General features: G+C 42.6%; 1 protein-coding gene across 4 annotated transcripts in view; it reads left to right on the forward strand.

The window, feature by feature from the left end:
* The window catches only part of VEZF1 (vascular endothelial zinc finger 1), a 30,487-nt gene extending 15,866 nt beyond the window's left edge, over nt 1–14,621 (forward strand). Inside the window, exons 4-9 of one of the 4 annotated variants that reach the window (XM_053212631.1) lie at nt 4,135–4,829; nt 5,596–5,659; nt 6,739–6,940; nt 8,207–8,350; nt 10,884–10,927; nt 11,202–11,299. In XM_053212631.1, coding sequence (XP_053068606.1) covers nt 4,135–4,829; nt 5,596–5,659; nt 6,739–6,940; nt 8,207–8,350; nt 10,884–10,906 — 1,128 coding nt within the window. In that variant the 3' untranslated portion in view covers nt 10,907–10,927; nt 11,202–11,299. Of the gene's footprint in view, nt 1–4,134; nt 4,830–5,595; nt 5,660–6,738; nt 6,941–8,206; nt 8,351–10,778; nt 10,928–11,201 lie in introns of those variants that run through there. The other 3 variants (XM_053212630.1, XM_027034212.2, XM_027034213.2) reach the window with 3 other exon arrangements.
* The last annotated feature ends 3,954 nt before the right edge of the window (nt 14,622–18,575 follow it).

Genomic DNA, 18,575 nt, shown 5'->3' on the forward strand with positions numbered 1-18,575 from the left:
TCCCCGCCACTCCCCCTTCCCGCCCCCCCCCCCGTGTTTACCCTGTTGGGGGGTGTTCTGAGTGAGTCTCCCCTCCCCAAACTTTTTCACTGGATTACATTTTTTCTCTCGCAAGCCTTTGCCGAACCTTGGCAGCTGACACCCTCTCCCTCTGTCCAGCTCTCCCGCCGTCCCATTCAGCCCGGGGAATCCCCCAGCCGGGCCGGGGCGGGGGGAGCGGTGGGGGCCGGGACTCCAGGAGGCCCGACCTTCTCCCGGAGCGCTTTTCCCTCTCGTCCCACCTCGAACGTTTCCTCCTACCAAGTGGGGGAGACGGAAAGTGGAGACAGCAAACAAAGTCCGCTTACAAAGCCCCCAGATGAGTCATTCGTTGGGGTGTTGGTGTACACTTTCTGCAAGAAACTTAAAAGTGACTGTAGCCGATACGTTGGCACTCCTCTTGCCCGCCTGTTTTAGGTGGGGGACCCCTGTTGGGAAGACCTAGGCTGGAACTTATTTTTTCCCTGCCTCATTTCTGTTTGCAAACGAATCACTTAGTGGGCAGTAGTGATGAGCTCACGGGAAAACTTCGGAACCGGAGGAGGTTAAGAAGCTTGTCACTTTAAATGCGTTCTTCCCGCCTCTCTGGGTTATTTTCCTTCTTTGAATAACTTTGTGAAATCCCAAACGCCTTGCTTGGGCGCTGGAGACCTTTGAAACTAACCAGGAATGGATGCAGAATTCTCAAAAAATCCTCCCAGCCACTGGACCCATCCCAGTGGAGATAATATAGGGAATTGGATAATTCAGACATTACCTATTGTGTAGAGCTGGTATATTGTTTTCAAACATATTTTCTTTCAAATGTGAGTAAATTTGATTTTTAAGTAGTTATTGAAATATATTCGGGCTTCTTAAAATTGAAGATACACAAAATTTGTCAAACTTCTTTTCTCATTCTGATCTAGTATTTTATCATGCTTTAAGTCTACCTAAAAAATGCATTGGGGAAGATATGATGTATAACTACCTGGCATCCAGATTGGTGTAAAGGTGGCAAATGCCCTCTCTAGAAAACGCTTTCAAATGGTCTTTTTAAAACATGGGATTAATGGACCACCTAAGTGATTTTCATTTGAAGAATGCTTTAGATTTACCATATTAAATCTGCTGTATGTAAACTTAATGGTGATTGAAAAAAAAGGAGAGTTCTTTATGTAAAGGAAAAACCTATAACTAATTTTTGGAAAGCTAGTTGAACATTTTTTTGGAATACTTTTATTCTTTTCCTGGATAAGACAAATGCCAATCATTTATTGATCAACTTGTTAATTAGACTTTATATTGTTGAATTTTTTTTCAGCAATTAAAATCTTTTTCTCCACCTGATGGAGAAGTGTGAAAGCTAATATTTGATCCTGGGCTTGGCAATGTGTGCGGTGAAAATTGTTGGAAAAATAATTTAGAGCCAAAGACAGTGGAATGGGTTCAGAGAATATTTCAGTCTTTTCTATAGAAAGGTATGAATAGACTTATTCAGTTTCAGTTTTAAGTAATTTTCCCTGGGGAAATGGGAGAGTTAAACTCTCTCGTTTGTTTCCTAGAGCATACTGTGGAATTTATATTTTAAAACAGTTTAATACCTGCTTGCTTTCCAGATAACCTGGTGGAAAGTGAAAGCCATAGCTGTTAAGATGTTTGATGGATGATTCTCCTAACAGGACATTCAAGATATGACTCACTGATGCTAATTTGTTTCAATACAAAATCTTTTGCCCTCTGGCACTGGAGATTTCATGGTGCTATATCCTACCACCCTGGGTGATGAAATAACATTTCTGTTTTGTTTTTTGCCAACCCCAGAAAAAGGAAGGCTTGGGCAGGGTTAAAAAAGCCTTCAAGTTGAAAGAGATGGGAGATAAAATGAAAGCTTTGGTTTGATGATACTAGTCAAATAAAAGTCTACCCAGAATTTTTTTTTTCTTTAATCACTTAACTGAAGGCAGGCCATGGTGGTTATTTTACTCTGTCTCTCCCTCAGTGAACAAGTTGGGGAAATCCAGTTCCCCTCTTAGAAGGCTTCACGTAGAAGTGTGGGGATCCTAGGAATCCTCAGAGAGTGATTCCCATAGTGGTCGAGGCATTCTACAGCATTTCACCCAAGAAGCAGGGACCTGGTGTGACCCTCGTGTGAGAGTGAGCTTCAGCAATGCTGTAAAAATACTTTATGTTGCCACAGACATCTGAATTGGTAAAATGGCAGTAAGTGCTTTTAGTACTCCATCGAACTAATGGTTGTTCAGAATTGAAAAATGCCTCTAAACACTATAAGTCTGAACTTTGGCCAGAAGATTTGCATTCCCTATTATCTGATCTGTTAGCCTTTGAAATTGTATATCGTGAGCTATCTTCAGCTATTAACTGTTTGTATACTGTATGGAAACTTGGGTATACAGGTTGGAAAGGGGGTAAGATTTGCATCCAAATTCTGTAAAGTTTCTACTAATGTCTCCTGGGCAGACACTGACATTTACAGTAGCTCCATAAATTAAATTAAAAGTGGACTGTAATTCAGTATGATCCCTGAGTCCAGAAAGATACTCATAAGTAAGCACACAATTTCTGTATTTCCAGGACTGAAAGGGTGATTCAACCAAAATTATTAAATTGAAACTGGTAGCTGTGGATACCACACTTCCTAATGATTTGGGGAGACTGGTTCCAGGCTTAGCTGCTGTGCTGCCATCACGTAAATATTACAGCTATGTGAGACAGACACTCTTATCCATCAGGGGAGAAGCTCTGAGCATTTGTGTCTGTCTCCTTGTTATTTTCTTCTTAATCAAGTTAACTGTAGGATTTGTGATTATAGAGTGAGAAGGGTAAATAAGTGGCTAGGGTGTCTAGGATGATGGGATGGGCCCTCCTAGGATGTTGTATGCTTAAAATATTTGGAACTCTTGCCTTCGAATGCATGTATCCTTTTAGGATTACAAAACTCAAGCATAGGGGCTTGAGCCCACTATCAAAAGTTGCAAAAATAATGGTGGTAAAAAGTACAATGTATCAGGAAGAACTATTTCAGGAATTTTCCCCATCATTTCCTAATTGTTTATCAGTATGGAGAATTTTAAAAGAAGCAAAACCAAGAGAGTAACTACTCATAAATACCAAGAACATGATCCACGACAAAATTTTGGTTTCAGTGCAGCTAAAGAAAATTTCTAGACAGCGTCCAGTTCTGGAGTGGAGAAGCACATTATAACAGCAAATGTCTAATACTTTAACGAAACATCCAAGTGCTGGAAGAAGATGGAAATGAAAGGAATTTTAATTATTTACGGTTTGTGTTCTCTTGCTAGTCTGTCTTTGAGAGTTTCAGGTTTGAACAACTAGTGTTGTTAAAGGATGCAGATTTCCAGCGTAAGAGTAAATGAACTGGGAAACAACTGACAGGTGTTTTGCTGTGGGCTACCTTCACACATGTCTTCCAGGCTGATTAATAGCAGGTTTAATTTCAGTCAATCTTTTAGTAATAAAGTAAAATAAAAACTTTAAAAGGAAACTTACCAAACCGCGTTTGTATTCAGAGAGCTAGATTCCTGTTATCTCTTAGCAACGGCCTCCTTCCTCCAGCCCTAAGTTTTCTGATGGAAAGGGAGAGACAGTGCCTTTCTTTTCCTAGGTAAAATAGACAAATAGATGATTATGTGTATACATGTGTATGTATATGAATGTGTAGTGTGTGTGTTACTGCAGTAAGGTACTCGCAGATACTTAGTCTGGAGTGTGACTTTTTTTTTTTTTTTTTTTTGGACAAGTTATTTAAACTTGGTTTCAGCACTGACAGACTAACGCAAACTGATTCCATCCGCTGGTATGTCCCTTATGAACCAGGGTGGTGTGTAGTCAGCTGTTTGAAAGCAAGATCACTGTCAGCAACTTGGTCATAAAAGTTTTGTGTCTGCACAGTGATTTTAATGCTTTGTACTGGAAGCTCTAAGGGTCTCTAGGTGGTTGCTGGATCACTGCTGCAGGGAGTAGCTTACAGGCTCTTTGATTGTTTCTTCTGGTCTCTGTTGTCTGTGGGACATGTTGAATTTTGAAGGCCATTGTGAGAGGCTGAGTTTCTGAAGTGTAAATGTTTGGTTTTAGGCCCATGAAGCCTCCCATCACCAACAGCAGGCAGCACAGAACAGCTTGCTGCCCCTCCTGAGCTCTGCTGTGGAACCCCCTGATCAGAAACCATTGCTTCCAATACCAATAACTCAGAAACCTCAAGCAGCACCAGAAACATTAAAGGATGCCATTGGGATTAAAAAAGAAAAACCCAAAACTTCATTTGTGTGCACTTACTGCAGTAAAGCTTTCAGGGACAGCTATCACCTGAGGCGCCACGAGTCCTGCCACACAGGGATCAAGTTGGTGTCCCGGTCAAAGAAAACTCCCACTACGGTGGTTCCCCTCATCTCCACCATCGCTGGGGACAGCAGCAGAACTTCGTTGGTCTCAACCATTGCTGGCATCTTATCAACAGTCACTACATCTTCCTCGGGCACCAACCCCAGCAGCAGTGCCAGCACCACAGCTATGCCCGTGACCCAGTCTGTCAAGAAACCCAGTAAGCCTGTCAAGAAGAACCATGCCTGCGAGATGTGTGGGAAGGCCTTCCGAGACGTGTACCACCTCAACCGGCACAAGCTCTCCCATTCGGACGAAAAGCCCTTCGAGTGTCCTGTTTGTAATCAGCGCTTCAAGAGGAAGGACCGGATGACTTACCATGTGAGGTCTCACGAAGGAGGCATCACCAAACCCTATACTTGCAGTGTTTGTGGGAAAGGCTTCTCGAGGTACTGCATTTTGCTTTGCTTTGCTTTCATTATGATATCAGTGAACTTCAGTTTTGTCTCTTTGCGATCTAGAAGGTTTATGTGAGAATAGCTGTGGGCAGGCCTGTGTTATTAGAGGAGATTGGTGATAAAGTATTACACCTCCAGGTCTCATTTCAGTGTGGTGTGGTTGGCAAGTGATGACACAGTGATTAGCTTAATATTTCAGCTGAGAAGTGCCTTGGTGGACTGGGGTCTTCATTTGGCACATCAGTAATTCTGGTCACTGCAAAACCACCAGTTTCCAATTCAGTCGGGTGACTAGATACGAGGTTCACTGTGCAAATCAAAGAAACTTATTTCCTGGCAGTTGGGATGACCTTGGATACTCATAGTAAAAGTCGTAGGAGGACGTTTTTCCGTTTATCTGTGGTTACTAACATTTCACTAATTTTCATTTTCAAGGCTTTTAAAATTAATAGAGTAGTAGCTGTCTTTGGCAAGTGTTAGGACTAAAACTTTGGGTATTTTATAATTTAAAGAACCAAGACCTAACATGATTTGATGTTGACTAGGAGAGAAAAATTAACAGGTAAAGAACTAAGACTTTTGTTTGTGGTAAGAGAGGTAAGGAGGCTTGCGCTGGGGGGAGGGGGAGTTGGTAATTCGGCTAGCTTTCTTTAAAATGCCCCCCACCCAAAGCTGCCAAGCATGTAAACATCACAGTGAGTAGCATTTCTCAATGTGTGTTCCATTACATCTTCTGTTGAAACTCTCTCTTTCACAGGCCTGACCACTTAAGCTGTCACGTAAAACATGTCCATTCAACAGAAAGACCCTTCAAATGCCAAGTAAGAGTTAAAATGACTTATCCTTAGTGTAGCACTTAATGCACATTATCCAAAAGGTCTGAGCCAATCAAATCTCACCGTTCTTGAATAGTCTTAAAATCACTGACTTGAGTAAATGTGGTCCATTTGAATTCTGGTTTTATACGAGATAAATGACAGCTTCTATTTCTGTGAGGCAAGAGCATTTAAAAATGTAAATGTGTTGTTTTTGTTAAGCTACATTTCCCTTTCCTTAGGCAACAGTATTTATTGTTATAAGAAAAAAATTTATAGTCTGGCAAAGGTCATTATGTGTTTGAAATGAATGAAATAAATGAATGAAATGCTTTAAATTATTTGCTGGGTTGATGATTGAGGTTGTTTTAACTGTAATAGAAGAAAACTAGGAATTTTCTCCCAAATGTTATCACTTACTGGATGTTTGTCTGCCAAATTGGGGTATTTTCTAGTTGTTTGAAAATCTGTTGATTTTATTTCACATAAGTTGTGATAATGAAAAGGTTAGGAATCTTGCTAAATCAAATGACTTTTTTAGACCTCAGTAATTTTAGTTTGTTGTTGGAAGTCTTTTTGTGCTCCTTTCAGTTAAATGTGTTAATGACTGACTTTATTAAGTAAATGATTTGAACTGTAAGAAAAATCCAATTCGAGGAAGGAAGCTAGTGTCATTTGAATGAGTGCCTGCTATGTGCGAGGCCTCGGGCCAGTCTCTTAATCCCACCGATAAATTTGTGAGGTAGGTATTATTTACCTTCATTTTACAGATGAAGAAACACATTCAGATAGGTTAACTAATTTGCTCAGTGTTACCTTGTCGTGAATCAAGGAGCTGGATTTAAATCCAGGTTTAACTGACTCTACGGCTCACATCTTTTCAGTACTTACTCTGTGTTGATATTTTTTCTTCCCTCAAAACGTAAGGGTCTAAAATTCATCGAGTGTTTTGTCATGATGGCGATTCTAGGTAACACATGCAGTTCAGATTCAACTCAGTCTGCTTGCGGACATGGATAGGGTAATGCTTAGAATATAACGTACTTTAAAATGAGTAGAACAGGATAGTCTATATTTAAAAAAAGTTTTCCTCCCTCATGCAGACATGCACTGCTGCCTTTGCCACCAAAGACAGACTGCGGACACACATGGTGCGCCACGAAGGCAAGGTATCGTGTAACATCTGTGGGAAGCTTCTGAGTGCAGCGTACATCACCAGCCACTTAAAGACACACGGGCAGAGCCAAAGTATCAACTGTAATACATGTAAACAAGGCATCAGTAAAAGTAGGTGACACTTCAAATTATATTTCTGTCGCATTTGAGATTGGTGAAATCTGAGTGTTTTGATAATGTATTGAAGGTATTTTCACTGTGCTGTCAGTACATTCACGTTCATCTTACATGTTTCCTCCCATCACCAAAGCGCGTAAACACACATCAATGGAGAGTAGATACTGATGTTAGAAACAGACCTCACCTGTGTGTATACAGACAGCACTGACAAGCCCTCCGCTAATTTTGCTTTCAGTCCTGTGCTTGTCTACTAACGACACCCAAGTTAGAAAAGCATAATTTTCCCGTAGCTGTTTTTCAATGCGTCCCTTCTTCTATGGAGTTTGACTAAAAGGCTCTAGTGTTTTAGAATTGCGGCAGCAGAAGCCACACTAGGAAGTTGCATCTTATGCTGGGCAATTTTGATTGTTTTTATTCAGTGTTAGGAAGATTCTCAAGCATCAATGTCTCCTAACTACTGATTGAGTTAATAACATGCCCTTAATAACCTTAAAGATGAAAGGAGTGTTATTAAGTTTGCTTTTCAGACCCAGATCTGTAGAGATAGGATATTCTATCCATTTGAAGGTGTTAAGTGCTTTGCCCACCTTAAATTCAGAATTGAAAATGGACTCTTTCAGGGACTTGTGGATAAAACTTGATACTTGCATCTACCCAGGCTTTTTCTTTGAGATTGCCCTAACCACCAGGAGGAAGTATATTTCTCATTCTGTATCCTATTATATATGTACTTTGTGCGGCAGAAACATTAAGTTCTCAGAATAGGTGGCCAAAAGTGAGTGGGAAAGAACGTTTATTGTGTTTTAATCTCATCCATTTTCCTTCTTTGTAAGTACATTGGGTTTATTATCTAGCATGTCACACTTTGTTAACTTTACAAAAACTTACTTCTAGTGTATATTGTTGTGGTCAAGTAACCACCTAACTATATTAGATATTTTGGTGAGTGTGAATTTGTCCATTCTAATGTTAACGAAGTTCCCTTCCAAAAGACACTTGCTTTTCAATATAGCAAAGAATTCTTTTTTCCTTTTATATTGATTTTCCCTAGTTTTCTAGATTCTTTTCTTAATTTATCTATTTTGACCAATATAGACAGAAGCAGCAAAAGAAGATGCTCTGTAGTAAAAACTATCAAGCCCAATGATAAAGGTCAGAGAAGCATGAGGAGTCTAAGTATCCAAGTTTGGGGTTTTGAAAAAAATGGCTGCACTTTTTCAAGGTAAATGTAGCGTTTCTGGTTTATCTTTGGAGTAGCATGCATGAGTGAAGAGACCAGCAACCAGAAGCAGCAGCAACAGCAGCAACAGCAGCAGCAGCAGCAACATGTGACGAGCTGGCCAGGGAAGCAGGTGGAGACACTGAGACTGTGGGAAGAAGCTGTCAAAGCAAGAAAGAAAGGTAAGATGAGGCAGTCAGTGCTCAAAGTGTGGCTAAAGAAGTGTTTTCGTTCTGTAGTTTATTTTCTTAAAGCTTTGCTATTTTCTGCTTTGTAGTGTTCTTTCTGTGTTGTATTATTCATTACGTGTTTCCGACTTTATAGTGCTGATAATCTTTTCTCTTGGTCTTATCCTTAATCTCATTCAGTCTGTCACTGGGGCTGGCATTAGCTTAACATATATGTACCAAGTTGTCAGGAACTTTAGTTGTTACTAAAACTGAGAATGGTTCCCTTTCCTTTCATGTATCTTCTAAAGAATCAGAGCATCACTTTTCAACATAGCTTTTTAACTTCATACCTATAGCTTTTGGCTTCTAGACTATTGTGCAGCCATTTCAAATCAATCTTTTTGTCTATGTACCATCAGCCACGGGAGAGATTCCCGAAATTCCTTCTTTCCTTCCTGACCCCTACCATGTCTTATTCCTGTCTTATTTTAAATTCATAAGGAATCCCCTGGATGTAGGCTTCTTGTAATCCTTTGCTGTGTGGTTTTTTTTCCCTCTTTCGCTTTCATGTAGTACGGCTGTTGCCTTGCACAGATCCCTTCTAAACACCCTGTACTTGGATAAAGATAAAAGGAATAGCCTCCTTTCTCATACATGTATTGGCATCGCAGCCAGATAGGCTTTCCACCCTTCCTCAGCTGCCGCTTGCTCCTCTCTTGAAAATGAAAATTTGTCATTGTTCTAATAAAATGCTATATGGTTAGGAGAAGGGGTTGGGGGGGTGGGGGGAATGTATACGTGCCATGACAATTGCCCAGTGAGTGAAAGAAAGCATGTTACGGAGGACGTTTTACTTAAAGGAGTTGAGAGTAAAATTGTTGAAGTCCTGGAAAAGGATGATGTCAGACTGAAAGGAAAATGTGCAGGGTTAGGAAGGTGGCGCATGTGAGGGTGAAAGCTCCCTCTTTGGTATAAACAAGAATATCCTTAGCAGTGCTACCATCACCTCAAAAGTGAGTTGGTTTTCTCTTTCTTTCTGCACTCTTCCATTTGGTTTTGTATTTCAGTTTGCTTGCACAATAAGACTTGATTGTTTAGCTCATCTTCTGACCTCCATGAAACAAAATGCTATTGTAGTCCCATTTGTAGCATGAATATCTCTGGAAACCACCACTGATGTTAGAAACTTCTATATTCATGTTAGTAAAATGTCACATTTGGGGGCAGAGGATACTTCTGCCCTGAAAATCTAAACTTGAATCGACGTGTCTCTTTTTTAAATAAGATAATGTTAAGTTCCCAAACCTGAGTGACAATCAGATCACCATCTTGGGAACTTTTTAAAAATACAGATATCCGGGTCGCCTGGGTGGCTCAGTGGGTTAAGCGTCTGGACTCTTGATTTCGGCTCAGGTCATGATCTTGAAGTTAGTGGAACTGAGCCCCGTGTCGGGCTCTGTGCTGACATTGCAGAGCCTGCTTGGGATACTCTCTCTCCATCTCTCTCTGCCCCTCCCCTGCACACACACTTGTGTGTATGTGCGCTTTCCCTCAAATAAACATTAAAAAAAAACAACAACAACAACCCAGATTTCCAAGATTCATGCAAATCTCACTATTGAATTTCCTGGGAGGCCTTTTTTTTTCTTTTTTTCCTTCAAGCTCCCTAGATAAATGATTTTGATCATCAGCCAGGTTTGGGAATTCCTGACAGAGAGTATGGAGTTCCATCATATTGATCAAGGAAGGGCTGCATGTTGACCCCAGGTTCCGTGTGGGAGTATGCAGACCTCCATCTTTAGTCTCAAATGTATTTCTCCATTTTTACAGCCAGGTTACACACAGCTAGCCCACCCACCTGTCTTCTTACTGCTGTTTTCTGACACACCAGCAGGTGGTGCTGAATTTTGTTGAGGGGTGGGGTGGGGGGTCACCTCTGAGGCAGATTTTAAGAAATGACCAGGCATTGCTGGATAACAAGGACCAGGGTCCCCCAAATCACTGCAAGGGCTCCTTGATTAATTATTCCTCCTTGATATGGTTGATTTTATATATGTGTGTGTGTGTGTGTGTGTGTGTGTAGGCAATTAAATGACACTAGGCATAAAATTGTGTCAGCATCAGAAACACAAGAAATGGGAGTTTAGGAAGGAGAATATAAACCCATTGAGAGATATTTTGTCTTAACATAGTTAGGAAACCTAACCGGAAACAGGATTATTTAACTAAACAATTTTTCTAAGACTGAAATAAACATGATATTAAAATAGCCTTTTTACCAGTCCTACTTACAGATTTTTAAAACCTTAACAGAATGTAGCTTCACCTCTGAATCTTTAGAGTTCATAGCAATGAGGACGCACAACTCTCTCCGCTAGTTACAGTGTGCCTTACCAGAAGATTTTTCTGATTACCTGTTCTTGTGTGACCATTGGCCCAGCGCTGTGTAAAACAGGCTCTTTTTCCTGGCCTGCCGATGGTTGGCTCTGCCTGCATGAAGCTGTAGTGAGAATACTAAGCCCTGCTTGCTATCTCTGCCCCCCAGAGTGCCTTGCAGAAATTAACTGATCTTCCCAGCATCACTGTGAGGTAGGTACATAAATCTAAACTTGAAACCAAAAGCACCAGGCTGAACAGGTTGCCCAAGTCCTTGTGGGAGGTACAGCATCAGAAAAGAGATTCATGCACCCCGCCCCCCCAGTTCTGTGTTCAGAGAGCCTCCCTTCCTGATGACCACTTGGTAGAAAACTGTATTTTCATTCATAAAATGTTTGTCCTTTTAATTAAAAAAAGTTGATTCAGAAACTGTGCATTTTGTTCATTGCTTTGGGAGTCTAAAGGCCATTTTGTCTTCTTATTTTAGAAGCTGCTAACCTGTGCCAAACCTCCACGGCTGCTACGACACCTGTGACTCTCACTACTCCATTCAATATAACGTCCTCTGTGTCGTCTGGGACGATGTCAAACCCAGTCACAGTGGCAGCTGCAATGAGCATGAGAAGTCCAGTAAATGTTTCAAGTGCAGTTAACATAACCAGCCCAATGAACATAGGGCACCCTGTAACTATAACCAGTCCGTTATCCATGACCTCTCCTTTAACACTCACTACCCCAGTCAACCTTCCCACCCCTGTCACTGCTCCAGTGAATATAGCACACCCTGTCACGATCACATCTCCAATGAACCTGCCCACACCTATGACGTTAGCTGCCCCTCTCAATATAGCAATGAGGCCTGTAGAGAGCATGCCTTTCTTACCCCAAGCTTTGCCTACATCACCACCTTGGTAAACAGTATTATAAAATCAAAATATGGGTTAAAGTAAATATTTACCAGCAACTTACTTTTAGTTTATTAAAGCAAAAAGTAAACCATGAAATCGGGAGATTTTATTACATTAGTTAATAATAGTGTAGTAGCATTTTTCTCCAATTTGGCTGGGATTATTCAAAGTAGGGTGTGTATGTAACTTATCACTGGACCACTTTAGTCTAATCAGAAATTCCTTTTAGCTGACAGCATTGCTTAAACAGGATAGTAGTTGGCAAGATAAAATGCCAGAATTAAAAACCAATCATAAAAAAGCAAAACCCATTTCAAAATAAAAAAACAGCATTATTGTTTCTAATCCCAAGAAATCATTTTATTGTAAACACTAGCAAAACTCTTCTCCCCATATAAAGTGGATGGGTGGATGGCTGATTTTAACCTGAAGTCCTAAATCCACAGATAGAGAGCTAGTGTAGAATTGTCTGTGTTTATTGTTTTTATGAGTAAATACATGCATTGTCATAATAAAATGCATTTCAGAGAATATGCATTTTACCTTTGGGAATATGTTAATTTCAGGCAGCATTCCCTATGGGAAAGGTGATACCAGCTCTGATATGCAAAGCATATGATAATTTATCATTCTAACTTCAACATATAATAGGGATTGTGACCTGATATTTGGAGATGTAAATATTGCTCAGCATATTAATCCTGATGGAATATAGCATTGTAGTTGACTTTTTAAAAAAAAAAAAAATTAAAAAAACAACAACAACAACAACCAAAATATACAAATTGTGTTTTGGTAAGAAAAGGCCTCAACTGACAGCGGAGAAGTCAAGTGTGTGGACAGGCAGACTCCTAACAAACAGAGGCCAGTGGGACTCCTTTCAGGAGCCAAGGAGTACTTTGGAACAGTTAAAATATATTGCTTTAAATTGGAAGATGCTGGAGGCACTGGGATGTGATATGCCCCTCTCTCTCCCAATCAGAGCCTGTTGATGTTACAACAGGGAAAGATGTGTTAGTTGCTCACTAGAGTTTATGTCTTATATTAAATTGTATACAGTTTTTATTCTAACCACTAACTAGGTAGTATGCCCCTTCAGAACAGCAGAGTGTATCTTTTTTTTTTTTTTTTAATTTCTCCTTCCGTTTCTTAATCAAGTATTGTTCAGATTTGTTCAACTTTGTAAATATGGACATCACTTTTTTTTTCTTTGAAAAAACACTTGTATCAGCTTTGTGGTGTTTTCAGGGAGACAGCTATCTGTACTCCCTGTAGAAACCCAGCAATGATTGTGCACGTTAAGACATGTGCTTTTTATTTCTTAGCAGGATGTTTTATCTCTGTACATAAAGTAGAAACCAAAAGTTAGGGAAACAGATACTCTTTACACCATCATGCCACACGTGTTTTTAAAGCATTGTGTTTAAAAAAAAAAAAAAAGTTACTAAAACCAAGACGCTGTGATTTTTTTAAGTTGCAATATGTTTTGGGTTTTTTTTTTTTTTTTCTTTTTTAATCTTGCAGTTAAGAGAAGTGGAATTTAGTTGTATTAATCTTGCAGAATGTTTGCAGGACTGACTATCAAACTGGATGACTTCCGTTTATACCCCACTGTGTCAGTTCAAGCATCAAACACCTTACATCTGAGGCAGACTTCCTACATCAGGGACAGGTATCTGTGTGTCATTATACAAAACAGTTCGAGGGGGTTGAACTACGTAGTAAAAAATAAAATAGTACTTAGTGTAAAATAATTTTATAAATGATCTTTTGTACTTTAGGACATTAAATTGTACAACTTTTGTATATATAAAAGCTTAGGAACTTTCTGTTTAGCAGGAAGGCAACACATTCCTACACTTTTAATGTATATGTTTGTTATAATGTCCATGTAAACATGCCCTATGTTTGTGCCTTTTAATTAGTTTGTCTCAATAAACAAAATGTAGAGAAAAATATGTAGCTATGACTTTGTTACAACTGTTCTATCCACAGTACAAAGATGGTTTGTTTTTAATCTGTAGAGCATTATGTGTGGACTACTGGAAGGACTTGTGTAGGGAAGGCCCATACGTGGCCCTGCTGAGGCCTGGATTGGGCAGGTAGTGGCCACATTTGGAGGAAGCCCAATATCCTGGCATGCAGCCCCAGGACTGGGTTCTGGCTCTGCCTGCTGGGACCTGTCATCTCTTTGGCTGGGCTGGCAATCACCGTCCACCGTGATTCAGACAGCCCAGGCTTTCTCCACAGTGGCCCAAGGAGCAGTCCTCAGTGGGGGCAGGTGTGGACCCTACCCCCAGGCTAGAGTGTGGTCGTCAGAACCCTGAAAGTATTAGTTCTTAAAAAAAAAAAAAAAAAAAAAAAAAGATATATACTAGAAATGATTGTTTTATCAATTCATTGTATAATAAACAGGAGTGAGACTTCATTGTATGAGTTCAGTTAAAATGCTATTTTGTACGCATTCTTTATTCACTTAAGAAGCTTGTCTGCAATAATAAAGCCACGTCGTGTCTTCTTTTGGGAGGGAGAGAGTTGGCAGGAAGGGGGTGGCGGCGGGCCACTGAAGGGGGGGTGGCGATAGGTTGTGTGGTAAGATTCTCCTGTGTCTTGGAACTGGAATTGAGTTTTGATGCTGATGAACTGATTCAACCAAGTGTTGAAGGCACGACGGCCACCGCGCTACGAGAAAAGCAGAGTTTATTTTTCCCTTCTGGTTGTAACCTGGTTGAGAGCTTCCCTTTATCAGATTGGCAGCTAAACAGTTGTATTAGATAATCCTCAAATCTGACATCAGCCTGTTATGCTCTAGGGCTCGCTGCTTGGCCTGCATTTGCCTTTTATTGTATACCCATTTCCCTCCTAAGGTGTGCTCCTAAACGAAGGTTTCTATGTAAGCAGATGATGATTTTTCCTGTCAATACCAGCACTGTATTACTAACATGCAAAATACTGCAGATTTATTTTGACAAATTAAAGTTAACCGGTCACAAATGTTATGGATTGCTTAATATCTCAGAAGCTTCACCAGTTCACCGTGATGGTACAGCAATGTTGAAAGCACTTGCTTCTCCAGGTAGTACGCATCAGCACGGGGCTGGAGGAACGGGGAGGGTGGAAATGCACCAGACTGACCCCACAAGTACTGCCAGTCCGCCTGAGGAAAGTCTAGGCAGCCAGGCCTTGGGGCGGTGGCCCAGGCTTAGGCCCCTGTTCCACCCAAAAGAGAAAATGGATTTAGAACATTTCTCATGCTCTCGAAGCCAATGTCTTTACTTGTAAAGGGTCTTAGGCCTGTTTGTGTTCAACCAGATCCATCAGATGTCCGTTAGGTGCCAACAATGTGCCAGACACCATCCGGCACTAAAGGACAGTAAAGGTGGTTCACATGTGGTTGCCACTTCGAAGGAGGCTGTTAAGAGACATGACGAGTACTCCAGTGACAGTACCACCAGACAGCAAATCAAGATGAACCTGACACTTCATTTAATGAAAAAGTTTTGGGTACCTACACCTGTTTTATATAGAATTGAGGCTTTTCAAACTTTTTCTGACGATTGCTTTAGTCTCTATGGACTCCGTGAAAACAGCTGGAGGAAAAGTGTTCCTGGTGTTTTTGTCCGGAAACAGGAAGTGTTATTTCACTGAGTTGCTAGTTAATCTTTACAGTCCTGGGTGTACAGGTCTCTCTGCTCTTCTTGAGGGACTCTGCAGTTTAGTCCTCTCCGAAGAGACCTGGGTGCGGGATGGAGAGGGGATAGTGAAGGTTTTCCCTTAAGTGTCCTCCAGGATCACTGGACTAAAAGTCCAGTGTGCTCATGGGATGTAATCACTTTCCCCTCCCTGCTCTAATAAATCTGGCCCTCAGTCCTGCAGTCTTTGCATTTCCTCCTTAAGGAGTCTCGTAGCCTGAACAAATGCCATTTGTCCCCATTTGGGCCTATAAATCTCCCCCACAGCTGGTCTGACCTTGACAGATTACTGGATAATCTCCCCCTGGTCTTGTAAAAATGGCGGGGGGTGGGCGGCAGGTCAGTGTAATGGTTCAGGGCTCAGTACTGACTGACTGGCTGACTGTGCATTGATCTGGACACCAGCTTCTCTTGGTTGCCCACTTTGGGGCAATCAGACCCATGTGGTTCCCAAGGAAGGAATGGAGAGAGGGTCAAGGGCTTTGCTTTGTTGGATTTTTCTGTAATCTAGCCCTCTCCTTGAGGCAACCCATCAGGGGTTGGGTCGTTAGATTTTCCCTTCCCAAAACAGGCACTTGACCCAGATCTTGGCCCTGGACCATGAGGGTCAAGTATACTTCACTTTACAAAAACTGCCATGTCATGGGAAGAGAAGGGATTTTCACACTTAAGGGTCTGTATCACCCCTGACTTGCATCATAATTTCAGAGATTTTCTTCATCCTTGATTATCTTAAATTGCCATCCCATCTCCTTCCCAATCCTAAATATCTCTTTGAAGAGGACGTAAAATAAGAATTTAAAATCACTCTTCTTATGGGAATGAATCCTTTCTGAGTGTGTACCTGCCAACCATGCAGGAGGAATTCTCTGGAGTATTTTGTAAATTTATATTCTTTATGGGTTTTTCTCAGAAGTGAGGTTCATATGCATTTGGCTGCATCGGCCTTGTTACCTGTATGTCACTTTTCCCTAAACACATCTAGAAAGGGCCTGGAGCAAGAACTACCAGGCTAAAGAGGGACATTTGAGGACAACATTGTGTTCTGCCAGTGAACTATTCCTTTGGCACGGGGGGGGGGGGGGGGGGTGCGGTGCAGAAGCAAATGGAGAGGACAAGGAGACCAAGGGGGAATGGAAGGGACGTGCTGCCCATCATGCCCATCAGCTCTGTCTAAAAGTCAGTGCCAGGTCCAAGACTGGGAGCAGATGTACCAATTCTAGAGGCTGCTCATGGAGAGAGGAGCCAGCCTCAGAGACTGGGATGCAAATTTAAATCTCTGTCAATCTTAGGGGCAGTCAGGGGCCACCAAAGGCACAGTCTTTACATAGTCCGCTTAATCCACTCAGAGATCTGACTTGGAGCCTGGATCCCCAAGGCCCTTGCTCAGGAGCCAAGGAATCCTCGCTTTGTTAGCGGGGAAAAGAGCCAGAGAGACATCAACTTTGCTTAGTGGGGGGAAGGGGAGAGGGAGGAGGGAAATGGGAGACTTGGAGGTTAGGAAGAGGCCCAGGGCGGGGAGAGAGATTTTGGAGAAAATGTCCTTGTGCTTCCTGTGGTGTAACCCTCACCCCGGTCCCCTCCCCTCTCCACTCATCTGCCCTGGGTTGGACATGATGACTCCGAGGCCTCAGAGACAGGCTGCTAGTCCAAGCCAGCTGTGATCATTTCAGCTTCAGTCAAGGGGCAGAAAAGATGTGTCTTCAGCCATAAAAAGGATGAAATCAGTAGCTGAAGAAACAGGCAAGATTCAAGTGATTAGTATGGAATCCCCCTACGGTGGGGGTCCATGAGCCACTTCTAGCTGAAGAGGTGGGCATCCTTCCCGGAATGCCACAGCGTCATCCCAGGAGAGCAGGCCCTGACTCACGGTGGCCTGTCCAACACAAGAGAAGTTCTGCCACTTTGTCAACACCAGGAGCTCTGTGGCCATCAAGGATCGCTGAGGGAGAATGGGGCAAGGCTGGAGGTGGGGAAGGAGAGCCAAAGGGGGCGGAGCCTTTCTATATGCTGTTCCCTAGGCCTAGAACGGCCTCCCCACAAGCAACTTTCCCATTTCCTCCATTGTGAACCCCTAGAGGTCTTGCAAAACCAATGTAAATGTGGCTCCCTCTGAAACCTCCCCTGTGACTTTAGGTGGTTGGCTCATTCCTCCTCAGTGTGACAGGAGAAGTTGGCAGATACCCAAATAAAGTAGAGGTAGGCCAGCACCCTCTGGTTTCTAAGTCCGACTGTGGGTTCCACATCCCCTAAATCTCTGGTTCCAAATTAGTGGGGCTGTGACAGCCTGTGGTTTTACTGACTTTGCCCTGTATCGATGAGTCCCAGTGTCCGGGAAGCCTGAAACACAGCAAAGAACCAAGTGCCGAGACCAGAAACAACAGCAACAGGTAAGTGTGGCCGCCAGAGGATCCAGTGGAGGGTGAGACCTGGCAGACCGTCCCTGAAATACAGGGTTGCAATCAAAAGCAGTTGGAATCTGACAGGCCTGGGTGTAAATCCAGGCTGTGCCACCTGGAGCTGTGTGATCTTGAGCAAGATACATAACCTCTCTGGCCTCCCTTTCCTCAGCTGTAGAATGACAGTAAGAATGGACCCCCCCTCCACCTGGTCCTCCTATTTTCCTATGCCAGGAACAGCAACATCACTTTGCTCAGAGACAAACTGCATTCTCCCTAAGACCTACAAAGGAGCCGAGTGCTTTCCTGCATGGCTTCCCCACCTCAGACTCTCAGATTCTGAGGACTGGCATCCAGCATAGGAACCAGAGCCTCATGCAAGAATGAGACAGTTAGATGGAAGACGCATCTTCGGAAAAGCCGCTAACTGATGGCTGGCCGGAGATGTGGCAGACAGGGCTCAGGTTAGACCCAGGGAAGAACCACCGGGCTGGGAGACCTGGAAAAGTGGTCATGACATGTGCCCAGCTGGGGACGGTGCATCCTGCTTCAGAGAAGTCTTTCCATCTCGCTTCCTGCCCCCGCATGCACTACATCCACACAAGATCCGCGGTCCCACCTCCTGACCAGAGAGTGAGTTCTTACAGTGGACTGCAAGTCTGGCTCGGGCCTGCCCTCCTGCCTTCTCAAGAGGAAAGGAAGCGCTGCCTCCTGCCCAGGCAGGATGGGGGAGAAAAGCCTGACAGCCTCCTCACACCTGCTCGCTCCCGAGTCAGTCCCAGTCGGCTCCACCTGCTCTCCCGAAGGAAGGCGTCCCGGGGCTCACGCGCTCGGAGAGGGGGCGGGGGGGGCCGCAGAGAGC

The sequence above is a fragment of the Acinonyx jubatus genome, chromosome E1 (genome assembly GCF_027475565.1).
Source record: "Acinonyx jubatus isolate Ajub_Pintada_27869175 chromosome E1, VMU_Ajub_asm_v1.0, whole genome shotgun sequence".
Lineage (NCBI taxonomy): Eukaryota > Metazoa > Chordata > Mammalia > Carnivora > Felidae > Acinonyx > Acinonyx jubatus.